This window comes from Nomascus leucogenys, chromosome 10, assembly GCF_006542625.1.
Source record: "Nomascus leucogenys isolate Asia chromosome 10, Asia_NLE_v1, whole genome shotgun sequence".
Taxonomy (NCBI): domain Eukaryota; kingdom Metazoa; phylum Chordata; class Mammalia; order Primates; family Hylobatidae; genus Nomascus; species Nomascus leucogenys.
In genome coordinates this window covers 54,508,157-54,524,481 of record NC_044390.1, presented here as the reverse complement: position 1 = coordinate 54,524,481, position 16,325 = coordinate 54,508,157, and the positions used below count along the sequence as shown (strand labels likewise).

Genomic DNA, 16,325 nt, shown 5'->3' with positions numbered 1-16,325 from the left:
AGCCACGCTGCTATTATTAACAATGAGATAACAGTTCTCTGGAGAAAAAGAGAACTATTGAAACAAAACCTCAATGACAGGATTCTCTTCTGAGAGCACGATTCATACCCATAATGGACAAATGCCTCGCCTCATTGAGACCTCCGCGCCAGTCTGAATAAGGCAGGAAGGTTTCTTCACACCATTCATCTGGCTTGTGAGGGACCCAGCCAAGATCTTGGAGTGCCTGTTCTGACAAGGACACCGGCCTCAGCAAAGCCAGACCCAGCAGCTCCAACCTCTGCTACTTACAGACCATGGGGTGATGCTTGGCTGAGATTTGGCAAGGAAATAAATTACAGAAGTGATCAAGGAGAATTCCACAACCTGAGAGGCAGCAAAAGTGGACCTGACCCTGGTCTAGCAACAGCCCACCATTAGCAATGACTCTTTCAATACTTTCAAGAGAAGCTCCAGTCAAAATTCCACTTGCTCAATTCTTTTTTTTTTTTTTTTGAGACAGAATCTCATTGTGTCACCCAGGCTGAAGTGCAGTGGCTCAATCTCAGCTCACTGCAACCTCCGCCTCCCAGGTTCAAGCAATTCTCATGCCTCAGCCTCCCGAGTGGCTGGGATTATAGGCGCGTGCCACCATATCTGGCTAATTTTTCTATTTTTAGTAGAGATGCGGTTTCACCATGTTGGCCAAGCTAGTTTCGAACTCCTGACCTCAAGTGATCCGCCTACCTCGGCCTCCCAAAGTGCTGGGATTACAGGTATGAACCACTGCGCCCAGCCCCACTTGCCCAATTGTTGACCATCATTTATTTGAGCTAAATCCAAAAAGGAAACTCTACCACTGACTCTTTTCTTTTTCACGGCCTCCAAATTGAATCCTAGGTTTTTCCAGCAGGGTAATTCAAAAGGACTCAGGTTGGAAATTGACTTCTTGGTTAAAAAAAAAGTATAAACAAAAGGTCCTTTTTAGAAATTAGGTTTATTTTCAAGGCTACTCAGTCCTAAAAGCCTGCATATTTACTTTTTTTCCTTCCTCCAGGTTTACCTCCAAGTCAGGATTTCAAAAACCACCAACATTCAGGCTCATTCTTATTGGTATAAACAAACAAAAAAACCAGACAACAAAAAACTCAACAAGCAAATCACACAGTTGTGGGATTCAGCGCCAACCCCGGGCATTTCATTTTGGCAACGAAACCAGGATTCCCTTTCAAAGAAGCTTCTGGAAAATGCTGTATTTCCTAGATGGAGGCCCCTGGTTTTTCAACCTCAAAATCACCTACTCAAAAAGCAGACTCAGAAACCCAAGGTTTTAGAACATGGTCCCAATGTCACCACATCATAAAATCACTCTCATTCCTGCAACTGTACAATGAATGGCTCCCAAAGTCATTTTATTTAACAAAGGGGTCAAGGCGGAGGAAAATTTCCCTTAATATCCCCACAACTGCTCCACGTCTTCTGTGGAAACACTTCGCCAGGAACTAGCTCAACACTCTTGCTAACAATTTAGTGTCTATATAGGAAGGCTGGTGTCTCTGTTACAGGTGGCCTGTTCCTTAAAGCCTTTAGGGTTAATCGCAGCTGCACTGAGTGGCCAAGCAGACCCTGTTGGGACGTGAAAGGAGTTTGTTAACAGGGCCCCTGGCTGGGCCCAGAGGCTGTCAGACTCAGCAAGTAACACTGAATGTCCAAAAACATGGCTGTGTTAAACTTACAAGCCAATCCTTCTGCTCAGATCTCTGGATAGAAATAATTTTTCTTTTATCTATAGGGAATGCAATTTCATCACAGCCCCTTATATAAACCCTCCTGAAACCCCTTCAGTACACAGCATTCCAATTCAGAGACCAAAGTGAAACTATCTTTGAAAACAGGGACGTGGCTGGGAAACCATGCACATCTTGGCGAACACTCTGCCACCCACCACGAGCTTGAGCTTTCTGGGAAGGTTGTCGGTTTTCTGGTCAAAAACATTCTTGAAGTCATCAGGAATGGAGGAATGGAGACTCAGCATCCCGGGAAAGTGAGTTCCTGGTTTCATCGCTGGGATTCAAGAGCCGAACAGCCTGGAGAAGTCAGAGGGCAGAAATGTCTGTGAGGATAGGAGGTGACTGTTCTAAAAATACTGTCAGAGATTATTTTACATGACTATTACCTATTACTTAGATGATTTTACATGATTGTCTGATTTTTTAAAGTAACCTGTGATCCACCTGTGAATATAATTAACAATATTGAACTACACAGTTAAAAGAAGAATATACTCTTTTTTTTTTTTTTTTTTTAGACAGAGTCTTGCTCTGCCACCCAGGCTGGAGTACAGTGGTGAGATCTCAGCTCACTGCAACCTCTGCATCCGAGGTTCAAGCGATTCTCCTGCCTCAACCTGCTAAGTAGCTGCAATTACAGGCGCCTGCCACCAAGCCAGGTTAATTTTTGTATTTTTAGTAGAAATGGTGTTTACCATGTTGGCTGGGCTAGTTTCAAACTCCTGACCTCAAGTGATCCACCCGCCTCAGCCTCCCAAAGTGCTGGGATTACAGGCGTGAGCCACTGCGCCCAGCCACCACCACCATCCTATAAGGGAAAGCGGTACAGCTGTTAAACAAAGATATATACAGGAACTTTCGGTATTATCTTTGCAACATTTCCACAAATCTAAACTCATTCCAAAATAAAAAGGTTATCTGAAAAAAACAAGAGTGCAGAAACAGCTGGATTTCCACATGCAAAAGAATAAAGTTGGACCCCTGCTTTACACCATATAAAAAAATTCACTCAAAATAGATCACAGACCTAACTACCCTCCAGAAACCAAACTACAAAACTCTTGGAAGAAAACTTATGTGTACATCTTTGTAACCTTGGGTTACGCAATGATTTCTTACTGTAATACCCAAAGCACAAGTGACAAAAAGAAAAAAACATAAACTCAACTTCATCACAGTTAAAAACTTTTTTTTTTTTTTTTTGAGATGGACTCTCACTCTGTTGCTCAGGGTGGAGTGCCGTGGGGCATCCCAGCTCACTACAACCTCCAACTCCTGGGTTCAAGCGATTCTCCTACCTCAGCCTCCCGAGTAGCTGGGATTACAGGCACCCACCACCACGCCTGGCTAATTTTTGTACTTCTAGTAGAGACAGGGTTTCACCATGTTGGTCAGGCTGGTCTCAAACTCCTGACCTCAAGTGATCCAACCACCTCAGCCTCCCAAAGTGCTGGGATTACAGGCATGAGCCACCATGCCTGGCCATTCACAATAAAAAACTTTTGTGCTTAAAATGACACCATCAGGCCGCTTGCCTTGGTCTCAGAATCGCTGCGGCCATGGCTAGTTAGTCACAGGGGATTCAGCAGCTGCTGCAGGCTGAGAAGCGGGCAGCCGAGAAGGTGTCCGAGGCCCGCAAAAGAAAGAACCGGAGGCTGAAGCAGGCCAAAGCAGCAGCTCAGGCTGAAATTGAACAGTACCGCCGGCAGAGGGAGAAAGAATTCAAGGCCAAGGAGGCTGCGGCACTGGGATCCCGTGGCAGTTGCGGCACTGAAGTGGAGAAGGAGACCCAGGAGAAGAGGACCATCCTCCAGACGTACTTCCGGCAGAACAGGGATGAAGTCTTCGATAACCTCTTGGCTTTTGTCTGTGACATTCAGCCAGAAATCCATGAAAACTACTGCATAAATGGATAGAAGAGAGAAGCACCTGTTCTGTGGAGTGGCACTTTAGATGCCCTCACGAATATGAAGCTTAGCACAGCTCTAGATACATTCTTATGAAATGGCATTAAATTATTTCCATATATTGGCCGGGCGCGGTGGCTCACGCTTGTAAACCCAGCACTTGGGAGGCCGAGGCTGGCGGATCACGAGGTCAGGAGATCGAGACCACGGTGAAACCCCGTCTCTACTAAAAATACAAAAAATTAGCCGGGCGTGGTGGCGGGCGCCTGTAGTCCCAGCTACTCGGAGAGGCTGAGGCAGGAGAATGGCATGAACCCGGGAGGCGGAGCTTGCAGTGAGCCGAGATTGCGCCACTGCACTCCAGCCTGGGCGCAGACTGAGACTCCATCTCAAAAAATTATTTCCATATATCATATAATAGGTCCTTCCACTTTTTAGAGAGTAGCAAATCTAGCTTTTTTGTACAGACTTAGAAATTATCTAAAGATTTCATCTTTTTACCTCATGTTTCTTAGGAATTTAATGGTTATATGTTGTCTTTTTTTTCCTATGCCTTTTGGCTCAAGCAACATGTATATCAGTGTTGACTTTTTCTTTCTTAGATCTAGTTTTAAAAAAAAAACACCACATAACAATTCTTTGAAGAAAGGAAGGGATTAAATATTTTTTTTCCCTAACACTTTCTTGAAGGTCAGGGGCTTTATCTATGAAAATGTAGTAAATAGTTCTTTGTAACCTGTGTGAAGCATCAGCCAGCCTTAAAGTAGTCCATTCTTGCTAATGGTTAGAACAGTGAATACTAGTGGAATTGTTTGGGCTGCTTTTAGTTTCTCTTAATCAAAATTACTAGATGATAGAATTCAAGAACTTGTTACATGTATTACTTGGTGTATTGATAATCCTTTAAAAGTAAAGACTCTGTCATGCAAAAAAAAAAAAAAAGGACACCATGAAGAAAGTGAAAAAGACAACATATAAAATGGGATAAAATGCTTGCAAAATACGCATGTGATAATGGACTGATAACGAGAATACAAAAAGAACCCTTATGAATCAGCAATAACCCAATTTTTAAAAAGGGCAGAGAATCTTAAGACATTTCCTCAAAGGAGGTGGACAAATGGCCCATAGGTACATGAAAATATGTTCAATATCATTAACCATCAGGGAAATGCGAATCAAAACCTTCAAACTGCCTGGGCACAGTGGCTCATGCCTGTAATCCCAGCACTTTAGGAGGCTGAGGTGGGTGGATCACTTGAGCCCAGGAGTTCTGGACTAGCCTGGGCAACATGGTGAAACCCAGTCTCTACAAAAAATACAAAAATTAGCCAGGTGTGGTAGTGTACACCCATAGTCCCACTACTTAGGATGCTGAGGCCAGAGGATCACTTGATCCCAGGAGGCAAAGGTTGCAATGAGCTGAGATTTTGCCACTGTACTCCAGCTCCAGCCTGCGCAACAGAGACTGTTTCAAAAACAAACAAACAAAAAACTTTCATACCTACTAGGATGACTATAGTCAAAAGATTAACAGTAACAGAGTTGGCAAGGATATGGAGAGAGTGTAACCCTCGTAGGCTGCAGGTAGGAATGTAAAATATTGTAGCTACTTTGGAAAACATTCTGGTGTTTTCTCAAAAGGATAAACACAAGCCAGCTTTACTCTTAGCACTTTGGGAGGCTGAGGTGGGTGGATCACTTGAGGTCAGGAGTTCGAGACCAGCCTGGCCAACATGGTAAAACCCCGTTTCAGCCAGGCGCGGTGGTTCACACCTATAATCCCAGCACTTTGGGAGGCCGATGTGGGTGGATCATGAGGTCAGGAGTTCAAGACCAGCTTGGACAACATGGTGAAACCCCGTCTCTACTAAAAATACAAAAAATTAGTCAGGTGTGGTGGTGCACGCCTGTAATCCCAGTTACTCGGGAGGCTGAGACAGGAGAATCGCTTGAACCCGGGAGGTGGAGGTTGCAGTGAGCCAAGAACGTGCCACTGCACTCCAGCCTTGGCAACAGAGCGAGACTCTGTCTCCAAAAAAAACAAAGAAAATTATAAATGTAGAGTGATCATATAACCCAGCAATTTCACTCCTATATAGCTGATAACTAAAAACATAAATCTGTACAAAAACTTGTACATGAATGTTCTTGTCACCATTATTCATAATAGCTAAAAAATACAAACATCTCAACTATCCACCAACTGACAGATGGAAAACTGGGGAATAGTCATACAAGAGAATATGATTCTGCCATGAAAAGGAATGAAGCACTGCTCCAGGCTACAACGTGGATGAACCTCAAAAACATGATGCTGAGTGAGAGGAGCCAGACACAAAAGGCCATGCAGTGTATGACTCCATTTGTATAAACTGTCCACATGAGGCAAATCCACAGAGACAGGAAGCCGATGAGCGGTTGCCAGGGACTCGGGGAGGGGGAATGGGGAGTGACTGCCAATGGGGACACGGTTTCTTTCTGTGTTGATGAACATGTTCTGAAATTAGATAGAGATAGCGGCTGCACAATCCTGTGAATATTCTATAAAATACTGGATTGTGAAGACAGACTTCCGCTTTTTACTTGTAAACGGTCTCCATGGTTCCTTTCTCCCTAACTTTTCCTCGTTATTTTATAAAAATTTCAACACACAGAAGAGTTGTGTTGAAACACACTGCCACCACCTACATTCTGAAATTAACACTTTGCTGTACCACATACCTATCCATGTATCTATCCATTTATCCGTATTTTTGATGTGTTTCAATGTAAGTTATAGATGACAGTGCTACCGATCCCTAAATACTCAGGGACGTTTCTCCCCATATTTCAGACTTTTCGTAACTTCTTAAACTTTCCAAAGCTCAAACAACACAGAAGTGGGCACAGGGAAGTTGGGCACGGTGGCTCACGCCTACAATCCCAGCACTTTGGGAGGCCGAGGCAGGTGAATCATTCGAGGTCAGGAGTTCGAGACCAGCCTGGTCAACAGGATGAAATCCCATCTCTACCAAAAATAGAAAAATTAGCCAAGTGTGGTGGTGCGTGCCTGTAGTCTCAGCTCCTTGGGAGGCTGAGGCAGGAGAATCACTTAGAATCACTTGAACCCGGGAGATGGAGGATGCAGTGAGCCGAGACTGTGCCACTGCACTCCAGTCTGGGTGACAGAGCAAGATTCTATCTCAAAAAAAAAAAAAAAAAAAAAAAAAGAAACAGGCACACAGAATATTGAACCATGCCCAGGCTCTGCCAATTTCCTCAGCAACTGCCGCAGGGTCACCTCTCTACCCCATCTGGAGTGGATCCTTCCAAGTCCCTCGCTAAACAGTGTTTCACTCCCATACTTAAGGCGCTCATTTAAGGTTTATCCATGGTTACTGCATGCACATTACACAGCTGAAGTCAGGCTGCACAGAAGAGTACCCTCTGGCTTTCTTCACTTTCAGAACATTTCATTTCCCCATGCAGACAGAACCTTCTGGCACATCATCAGTGATGGTATCGTGACAGCCAGTCACATGGGCATCCTTCAAGTTACCTGATCCTTCCCAATCTTGGACACTTAGGTGATTTCCAGTTTTTAAATATGCTGGGAAAGCCAGTCACTGCCTCCCTAAGAGAGCCCTTTCTTGAGAGAATCTTCTCTCACCCATGGACCCCAGTGAAAGAGTTGGCCTGGGTCAGGGGTTGGCACATTTTCTCTGTAACAGGCGACTGTTTACTAACAGTTCTGGCTCTGTGAGCCATGTGGTCTCTGCCACACAACTCAACTCCACTGCTGTGACACAGAAGCAGCCACACACATGAACTTTTGTGAAGTTCATTCACAAAAACAGGCAGTGGGGAGATTTGGCCTGTGGTCTGATGAACCTTGACCTAAGTGGTTATGGCAGAATCAAGAACCCCCACCCCAAATGGACCCGAGTGACACCAAGGTGGGTCAAACAGACTCTGCCCAAGGAAACAAAACAGGACCCTGGGCTACTGACTATGAAGGTCTTGGAAAGTTGAGCTGGGAGGATGCCCGAGGCTGCTGTTCTGGTCACAGGCTGGCAGATGAGGGAGTGAAGATGTTGGTCAAACAGGAGAGGATGATGAAGCAGGTGCACAGGAAAGACGAGAATGAGAGAAGCACACTGACTTCTTCCCTGTCCCAGGACCTTTGCAAAGATGAGAATGAGAGAAGCATGCTGACTTCTTCCCTGCCCCAGGACCTTTGCAAAGATGAGAATGAGAGAAGCATGCTGGCTTCTTCCCTGCCCCAGGACCTTTGCAAAGATGAGAATGAGAGAAGCATGCTGACTTTTTCCCTGCCCCAGGACCTTTGCAAAGACAAGAATGAGAGAAGCATACTGACTTCTTCCCTGCCCTAGGACCTTTGCAAAGACGAGAATGAGGGAAGAATGCTGACTTCTTCCCTGCCCCAGGACCTTTGCACATGCTACTTCCTATGCCACCATGCTTTTCTCCAGCTCTGCAAATGGCAAACGTCTTCTTGTCCTTTAGGTCTTGATTTATTTATTATTATTTGTTTGGAGACAGGGTCTTCTTCTTTTGCCCAGGCTGGAGTGTAGTGGCAGGATCTCAGCTCACTGCAACCTCTGCCTCCAGGGCTCAAGTGATTCTCCCCTCTCAGCCTCCCGAGGAGCTGGAACTACAGGCAGGCGCCGCTATACTCGGCTGATTTTTTGATTTTTGGTAAAGACAGGGTTTCACCATGCTGCCCAGGCTGGTCTCGAACTTCTGGGCTCAAGCAATTCTCCCACCTTGGCCTCCCAAAGTGCTGTGATTACAGGCCTGAGCCACCGCGCCTGGCCCTTCCTACAATTTCATGTAAGTTCCTTGATCTCTTCACAAGCCTTCGTTGTTCCTAGGCAAGCCTCATACATGCTCTCACATCCTCTCTGCCAGGTGATACCTTGGCAAGAGCCTTTCTGGGAATACATCGCGGTCCTTGTGATGACGGTGAAATGCCATCCTCCCCAGATCTCCTATGTCCTGGAAGCATCTTCACAAACAGCCACTGGGGTGGCACACGGACTGCACAGCAACCCCACATTCGGAGTTCCAATCACTCAGGACAGCCAACTTTTTGTCCTCTCTCTTTCTGGGGGAAGTATACAAGGATGGACCCATGGAGGCCAAGAATACCAACCAGATTCTCCCGTCGTGTCTTTTCCTAAATCTATTTACAGCAAATCTCACAATTCGTTAACAGTAGTATCAGAGTTATGGCCCCAGTGCTAGATGGAAAGGCAATCTGCTTGAGTTTTCTCAGCCTAATGAGAAAATGAAAAGCCAGAATTTAAAACAATAAAGTCTGAATATATTTCTGCTGGCTTCCAGCCCAGCTGGAGCAGGATCTGGCAGTGTGCTGGACATTTAAACCACATTTTCCACCTCGGCAGATGCAGCAGAGCTGGTGAGAGGTGACAGGGCCATGGGCTCAGGGAAGGCATCTCCTGGCAGCCCCTGCAGAGGTGCCGGGCATAGCTGGGGGCTGGAGAACTCCATGTTCCAATAAAAGTTCCAGCCCGGTTCGGTGGGGACACAGGGACAGAGTTTAACCCCTTCAGATACTGGTTCCCTGACTTACTTATTTTGAAAACAGAAAGCAGGGCCGGGTGTGGTGGCTCACACTTGTAATCTCAGCACTTTGGGAGGCCGAGGCAGGTGGATCACGTGAGGTCAGGAGTTCAAGACCAGCCTGACCAACATGGTGAAACCCTGTCCTTGTAAAAATACAAAAATTAGCCAGGTGTGGTGGTGGGCAGCTGTAATCCCAGCTATTCGGGAGGCTGAGGCAGGAGAATCGCTTGAAACAGGGAGGCAGAGGTTGCAGTGAGCCGAGATCACGCCACTACACTCCAGCCTGGGGAACAGAACAAGATTCGGTCTCAAAAACAAAACAAACAAACAAAAAAAACAGGGCCATGCACCGTGGCTCACTCCTGTAATCCCGGCACTTTGGGAGCCCAAGGCGGGCTAATCATGAGGTCAGGAGATCAAGACCATCCTGGATAACACGATGGAACTCCGTCTCTACTAAAAATACAAAAAATCAGCCGGGCGTGGTGGCACGCACCTATAGTCCCAGTTACTCGGGAGGCTGAGGTAGGAGAATCGCTTGAACCTAGGAGGCGGAGGTTGCAATGAGCCCAGATCGCACCACTGCACTCCAGTCTGGGTGACAGAGCGAGATTCCATCTCAAACAAAACAAAAAATAAACAAAGAAAACAGAAAGCAGTATACAAGAGTGATGACTGAAAAGACAGAGAATGACCATCAGTGGGTCATCCTGGAGAAGGAGACTAAGAGACGACACTGAAAGGAAAGGGCAGGCTGGACTCACACGATCATGCAGAACATCATGAAGATGTTCCACAGGGCGATGAAGATTCGAAAGTATCTGAGGCTCAGCAAGAATTCCCGGATGTTGTCACCTGGAAAAATCAAAAAGCACTTTTACGGCACAGCTAACATCCCATCCCTACTGCCACCTCTGCAGTGGGTTTTTGTGACTTCCACCCACCCGGTGCTCACTGCCTCCAACTTTGGCAACAATGTGGCTTTTCCTTTGGGTTTCTCCCTCTTCCCCACCCTCAGCACTCAGGCTGTGTCTACCACTGACCAATCCCCTGAAAGCACCAAGCCCCTCTGCCTCTGATTGGCTCAAGAAGGGGCATGTGACCCAAGTCTGTCCAATGAGAGTCTGCCCTGGGACTTTTCCCCCAACTACTGGGAACGAGATACTTTCTGCCAGGCTTACAGAGCTGGGAAGATGTAAGCTCAGTAAGCTCAGTGCCCACAGGCCAAATCCAGCAGCCTCTTCCACCTGTTCTTGGATGGCCTATGAGCTAATAGTTTTTACTTTTTCTTTAAATATAAAGATGGGGTTTTGCTATGTTCCCCAGGTGAGTCTTGAACTCCTGGCTTCAAGTGATCCTCCTGCCTAAGCCTCTCAAAGTATTGAGATTACAGGCATGAGTCTCCATACCCGGCTGGTTTTTACATTAAAAAAAAAAAAGAAGAAGAACAATATTTTGTGAGGCACAAAAATTACATGAAATTCCAATCTCAGCATCAATGAATAAAGTTTCATGGCACACAGCCATACCCGTTCATTTACATATCATGTCCTGCTGCTTTTGTACTACAACAGCAGAGCTGAGTCACATTGTTGTGCCAGACAGACACCATATGGTCCGCAAAGCCTCAAATATTTACTATGTGGCCCTTTACAGAAAAACATGCCAACCCTGCTCTGGGGTCATCTTTGCCAACCCTAACCAGTCTCACAGTAAAACCAACACAAAAGAAAGGGGAATTGAGAGCTGCAGAGAGTCAGATACTGACTCTAACCCTAACCCTAACCCCAACTCCAACCCCAATCCTAACCTTGGAGGACTGGTTTGACACCTAAAGCCAGGGTGCCTGAAGACAATTCTACTATTGGACGTTTCAATTTGCTTTAACCACTTTGAGCTGGGTTTGCAGTGTTTGTAACTAAAAGCATCCTAATTCAGGCAAGTGAAAGGGAAGGTGTGTCTTGGTGATGACTTACTCTGGTCCCCTTGAATGCCAAGAAACAGAAACCCCTCCGAGGGAAGGCAATTTAGTACGTGAAGACTCCAGAGACCTGGGTTCTGGACCCTTCCTCCAGGGTTTCCAGTCAATCACTCTCCCTCTCTAGACCTCCAAAATGAAAAGAATGGGTCCAGATTAGGCCAGACACGGTGGCTCACGCTTGTAATCCCAGCGCTTCGGGAGGCCAAGGCAGGCAGATCACCTGAGTTTGGGAGTTCGAGACCAGCCTGGCCAACATGGTGAAACCACGTCTCTACTAAAAATACAAAAGTTAGCCGGGTGTGGTGGTGCATGCCTGTAATCCTAGCTACTCAGGAGGATGAGCTGAGATGGTGTCACTGCACTCTGGCCTAGGTGACAGAGCAAGACTCCGTCTCAAAAAAAAAAAAAAAAAAAAAAAAAGAATGGGTCCAGATTAGGTGATCTACAAGGGTGCTACCCGAAGTATCTGCAGACTGGGGCTGCATGGTAAGTACAGCACACACAACACAAGCCCAGAAATTTCTACTTTTTCAGGGATGACAACCTGACAACCTGACATCCCTGCTCCATCCGAGCTTGTGCTGAACACACCGTCTTGCTGAACACGGTTTAGATGAGCCTGGTATTATCTAGCCGACGGGGTTAGTCACGTGCAGCACAACCTGTATACAGGGCTGATCCAGCACAGACTAGAAACATTAAGTGCTTGGTCTGTTTCCAGGAAGTTTTGAGAGGCGCTGCTCAGCAAGACCCTTCCCCTAGCGAAGGATCATGAAAACAGGACCTCCCACCATCAACAAGATGCCAATCAAACGTTACTCATTCCAGGCCGGGTGCTGTGGCTCACGCCTGTAATCCCAGCACTTTGGGAGGTCGAGGCAGGTGGATCACCTGAGGTTGAGAGTTTGAGATCAGCCTGGCCAACATCGTGAAACCACGTCTCTATTAAAACTACAAAACAATTAGCAGGGCGTGGTGGCGCGTGCCTGTAATCCCACCTCCTCGGGAGGCTGAGGCACGAAAATCACTTGAACCCAGGAGATGGAGGTTGCAGTGAGCTGAGATCACGCCACTGCACACCTGGGCAACAGAGCGAGACTTTGTCTCAAAAAATAAAAAAAGGTTACTCATTCCAGGCAACAGTGGTATACAGGGGATACAGAAAGAAACAAAGACCAGTGGCTCTGCCCCAACAAGCATATGGGGAGGAGAAATACTAAACAAATATTCACATGTGACTGCTCTGGTGGGAAAGTTTGGGTGTCCCGGGAACACACACTGAGGAGACCCAACATGGCATGTGCATGGGGAAGGATGGGAGATCAGAAAAAGCCTTTCCAGCCGGGTGCCGTCACTCAAGTCTGTAATCCCAGCACTTTGGGAGGCCAAGGCGGGCAGATCACCTGATGTCAGGAGCTCGAGACCAGCCTGGCCAACATGGCGAAACCCCATCTCTACTAAAAATACAAAAATTAGCTGGGCATGGTGGTGGGTGCCTGTAATCCCAGCTAATAGGGAAACTGAGGCAGGAGAATTGCTTGAAGCCAGGAGGCGATGATCGCAGGGGGCTGAGATGGTGCCACCGCACTCCAGCCTGGGCAACAGAGCGAGACTCCATCTCAAAAAAAACAAAAACAACAACAACAAAACCAAAAAAAACAAAAAACAGGCTTTCTGAGGAAGTGCCAGAGCTCCAAGTTCTGACCTCAAACATGGGCAGTTTAACAAATGTGAGCTCAAATCCTGCCTCTGTCCTTCTGCACAGGTGACCTGGGCCCACCCCTGCACTATCTATGTGCATTCCCTCTTGTGTCAATAGGGGTGTCAGGCAGCTAGGAAGACCTTAGCACACTGCCTAGCACACAAGACGCTCTCAACAAATGCAGCCACTATGGTATTACAGTTAAGCCAGGCAAAGAGGATGGAGGGCAAAGAGCAGCTCCCACAGGGGAAGCAGCAGGTGCAGCACCTGGGCTGGAAGGAGACTGGAGACAGCAAAGCAGGAAGCTCCTGATAGAGCACTGGTTCCCTGCCTGGCATCCCTGTCACTGATGCTCCTGCCACTTTGTGCCAAATCTCCCGCCCACCGGAGCTCTGATTCGGATCTGTACAGTGCAACTCTAGGGCCTGGTAGTGCCTTCCACGTGGTGGGTAAGCAACACATGGCTGCTGAGTCAATGTACGAATGGATGGATAAATGGATAGATGGACAGACGTTCTAGTGATTGAGTGCACAACCGCTAGAGTCAGAAAAACCCAGGTTCTAATCCTGATTCTCTCACTGATTTGCTATGTGGTCACAAAAAAGTTGAGCCACATCTCTGACCCTCAGTTTCCTGATCTGTAAAATGGGAAAGTGACCATTACCTTTTAGGAATGGAGGGAGAATGCAACACTAACAGGAAGCACCTAACTGGGTCAGCACCCAGGGGCAGGCCCCCAAAAAGGGGAGCTGCTGGAGTGTCTTCAAAATCTCAGCTCGGCCAGGCATGGTGGCTCATGCCTGTGATCCCAGCACTTTGGGAGGCTGAGGTGGGAGGATCATTTGAGACCAAGAGTTGGACACCAGCCTGGTTAACACAGCGAGACACCTATCTCTACAAAAAAATTTAGAAAATTAGTCAGGTGTGGTAGTAAGTGCCTGTAGTCCCAGCTACTTGGGAGCCTGAGGCAAGAGGATCTTTTGAACCCAGGAGTTCAAGGCTACAGTGAGCTATGACTGTGCCACTGCACTCCAGCCTGGGCGACAGAGCAAGACCCTGTCTCTAAAAGAAGAAAACCTCTGTTCCTCAGGGTTCCCCCATCCTTGGGCAGTGCTCCATCACAGCATCCACCGCCTTGACTGTGACGCCACCTCCTCAAATGGCCTTCCCTTCCACACCCCAGCAGGAGGGCAACCCCATCACCATCCTGTGACTCCCTGTCCCTGTCACCTAACATCACCTCGTCACCATCTATTCCCTGCTTAGAAATCACGTGTCCCACCCCATGGTAAGTTCCACTCTGTCTTACCCCTGCTGTATCCCAGCAACTAGCACAGTAGCCAGCATGCGTTAGGTGCTCAAATATCTGGTGAATGAAAGAATGAATGGATACAATAGTCATGTACAGATCCCCTTAAGACTCCAAATAGTTACACAATTAAATTCAGCAGGAAGTGTAAATTCTGGGACCTCCAGGGCCCAGGCAGATGATAGACATATGAAGGGGTTAGGGCTGGGATGAGGCAGAGTCTACAGGCCCCACCTCCTCAGAGTCCTTCTCAACTACACTCAATAGATGCAAACAGCTCTCCTGAGTCTTGAGTTGCAGAATGTTCCAATTTTTCAAGAAAAATCAGACATCTTAATTTTTATATAAAATCTCCTGATTAAAAATCTAATGTTGGCATCTAATTTTAAAAGTGGCAGGTCTGCAACACTCTGAAAGCAACAGCTATGTGTGAGGTTGTTCATTCATTCATTCACAGGCATCGGAGGACTGGTACGGCAAGGACAAAGGATGGGACAAGCCAAGCTAGGGCCTCTTCTCTGAAGTTTACAGTCAAATGTGAGGGGCAGACATTAGCCAGATGACAGCAAACAAAACAGAAAATTATAACGGTAGGAAGTGATGCGAGTGCTCACATCAGGGAGGTCTGGTGGGAGAAAGAAATAGATGACAGAGGTAGGCAGAAAGGATAGCACATTCTCAATCATCTCCCACTCACACACACGCTCAATTAAAGAGAAAACTTGTGGCTCATGCCTGTAATCCCAGCCCTCAAGGAGGCCAAGGCGGGGGGGATCACTTGAACCCAAGAGTTCGACACCGGCCTGGGCAACGTGGAGAAACCCCATCTTTACAAAAAATACAAAAATTAGCCTGGCACGGTGGCACACGCCTGTAATCCCAGATACTAAGGAGGCTGAGGTGGAAGGATCACTTTAGCTCAGGAGGTCGAGGCTGCAGTGAGCCATGATCGCACCACTGCACTCCAACCTGGACAACAGAGGAAGACCTTGTGTCAAAAAAAAAAGACAGACAAAGAAAGAAAATGAAGGTAGGGCTTGATGAAACAGAACTGTCCTCTGAAGTGGACCATGCAATTCCAGGATCCAGGAAGACCTTACCTGTGCTGGGCTCCCTCGACTCCTCCCCAAAGCCCTGCGTGTCCTTCTTTTTCCTACAAAGAGGAGCAGACAGTGTCCACTTTCTATGGGACATAAGAGTCCTCAGCCCCCTGACCCCCAGCTCAGAAGGCCACAAACACTAAGTTTCAGCCCTGGCCCTGCCGCAAACTTGCTGTGTGACCTCTGACGTTCAATGTCCCTCTCTGGGCCACCACTGCCCGGACAATCACAGCCAGGTCAGCAGCCACTGACAATTTACAAAGTGGCCCGACAGTGCGGGTGCAGGGCTGAGGGTCCGGGGTGGGGCTATTTCTTGAGAGATGGGTCTTAAGCTCTCCAGGAAGGTGAACAGAGGGACAAGCAAGGAACGGAGAGATGGGTTTAAGGTCTCTCGAGGGGTGGGGGTCAAGGAAGATAAACCAGGCTGGAGGCGTGGCCAGAGGGCGGATAGGGCGGAGCCTGCGGCTTGGGGGCGGGGCCTGAGAAGTGCGCCGAGATAACGTTTATGAGGGCGGGGCTACGGGTTCCCCGGATGGAGCCGCAGTCCGGCCGCGGCCTACTCACAGCTTAAAGTTCAGCACCGCCCCGGCATTCATCAGCAACGTCCTGGAGAGGGAAAATTACAGTTACTAGGGGCGCCCCCGCGTCCTGCCTGGCTCTCTCTTCCCAGCCTCTGGTCCCCCTAATTACCCGAACAGCAGGATGTCTCCGATCATCCTTACGGCCGAAGCGTCCGTCAGAACCGGAAGCGGAAGCCCCAGGGAGGGAGGGGAGAGGAGCACAAGCCGACCAATCCTAAAGCAACAGTGGCGAGGGCTGGGCCAATCGAAGGTCAAGGCAGGGAGGGTCCCGCCCTCTGCAGGCCAAGCCCCCTTAAGGGAGCACGAGCGCCCCACCTCGCTGGGGAGGCCCAGAGAGCCAGAATGGAAGGGGCGGGGTCTCCTGGGGGCGGGATTGGGTCACG

General features: G+C 47.8%; 1 protein-coding gene and 1 pseudogene across 5 annotated transcripts in view; one reads left to right on the top strand and one right to left on the bottom strand.

Moving 5' to 3' along the window:
• The window catches only part of SMIM7 (small integral membrane protein 7), a 31,186-nt gene extending 15,068 nt beyond the window's left edge, over window positions 1-16,118 (bottom strand). The window contains exons 1-6 of one of the 4 annotated variants that reach the window (XR_001116375.2): window positions 16,052-16,115; window positions 15,926-15,967; window positions 15,362-15,414; window positions 10,033-10,123; window positions 1,925-2,066; window positions 958-1,605 (exon numbers count right to left, since the gene is read on the bottom strand). Coding sequence is in view for 2 of the 4 variants with exons in the window: in XM_003275799.3 (XP_003275847.1) it covers window positions 8,865-8,958; window positions 10,033-10,123; window positions 15,362-15,414; window positions 15,926-15,967; window positions 16,052-16,077 (306 nt within the window). In the remaining 2 variants the exon portion in view is untranslated. Of the gene's footprint in view, window positions 1-957; window positions 2,067-8,353; window positions 8,959-10,032; window positions 10,124-15,361; window positions 15,415-15,925; window positions 15,968-16,051 lie in introns of those variants that run through there. The other 3 variants (XR_001116376.2, XM_003275794.3, XM_003275799.3) reach the window with 3 other exon arrangements.
• On the top strand, window positions 3,329-3,763 carry LOC100591027 (annotated as a pseudogene). The gene has a single exon (XR_004031996.1). The product of XR_004031996.1 is annotated as a V-type proton ATPase subunit G 1 pseudogene (transcript).
• Window positions 16,119-16,325: the final 207 nt, after the last annotated feature.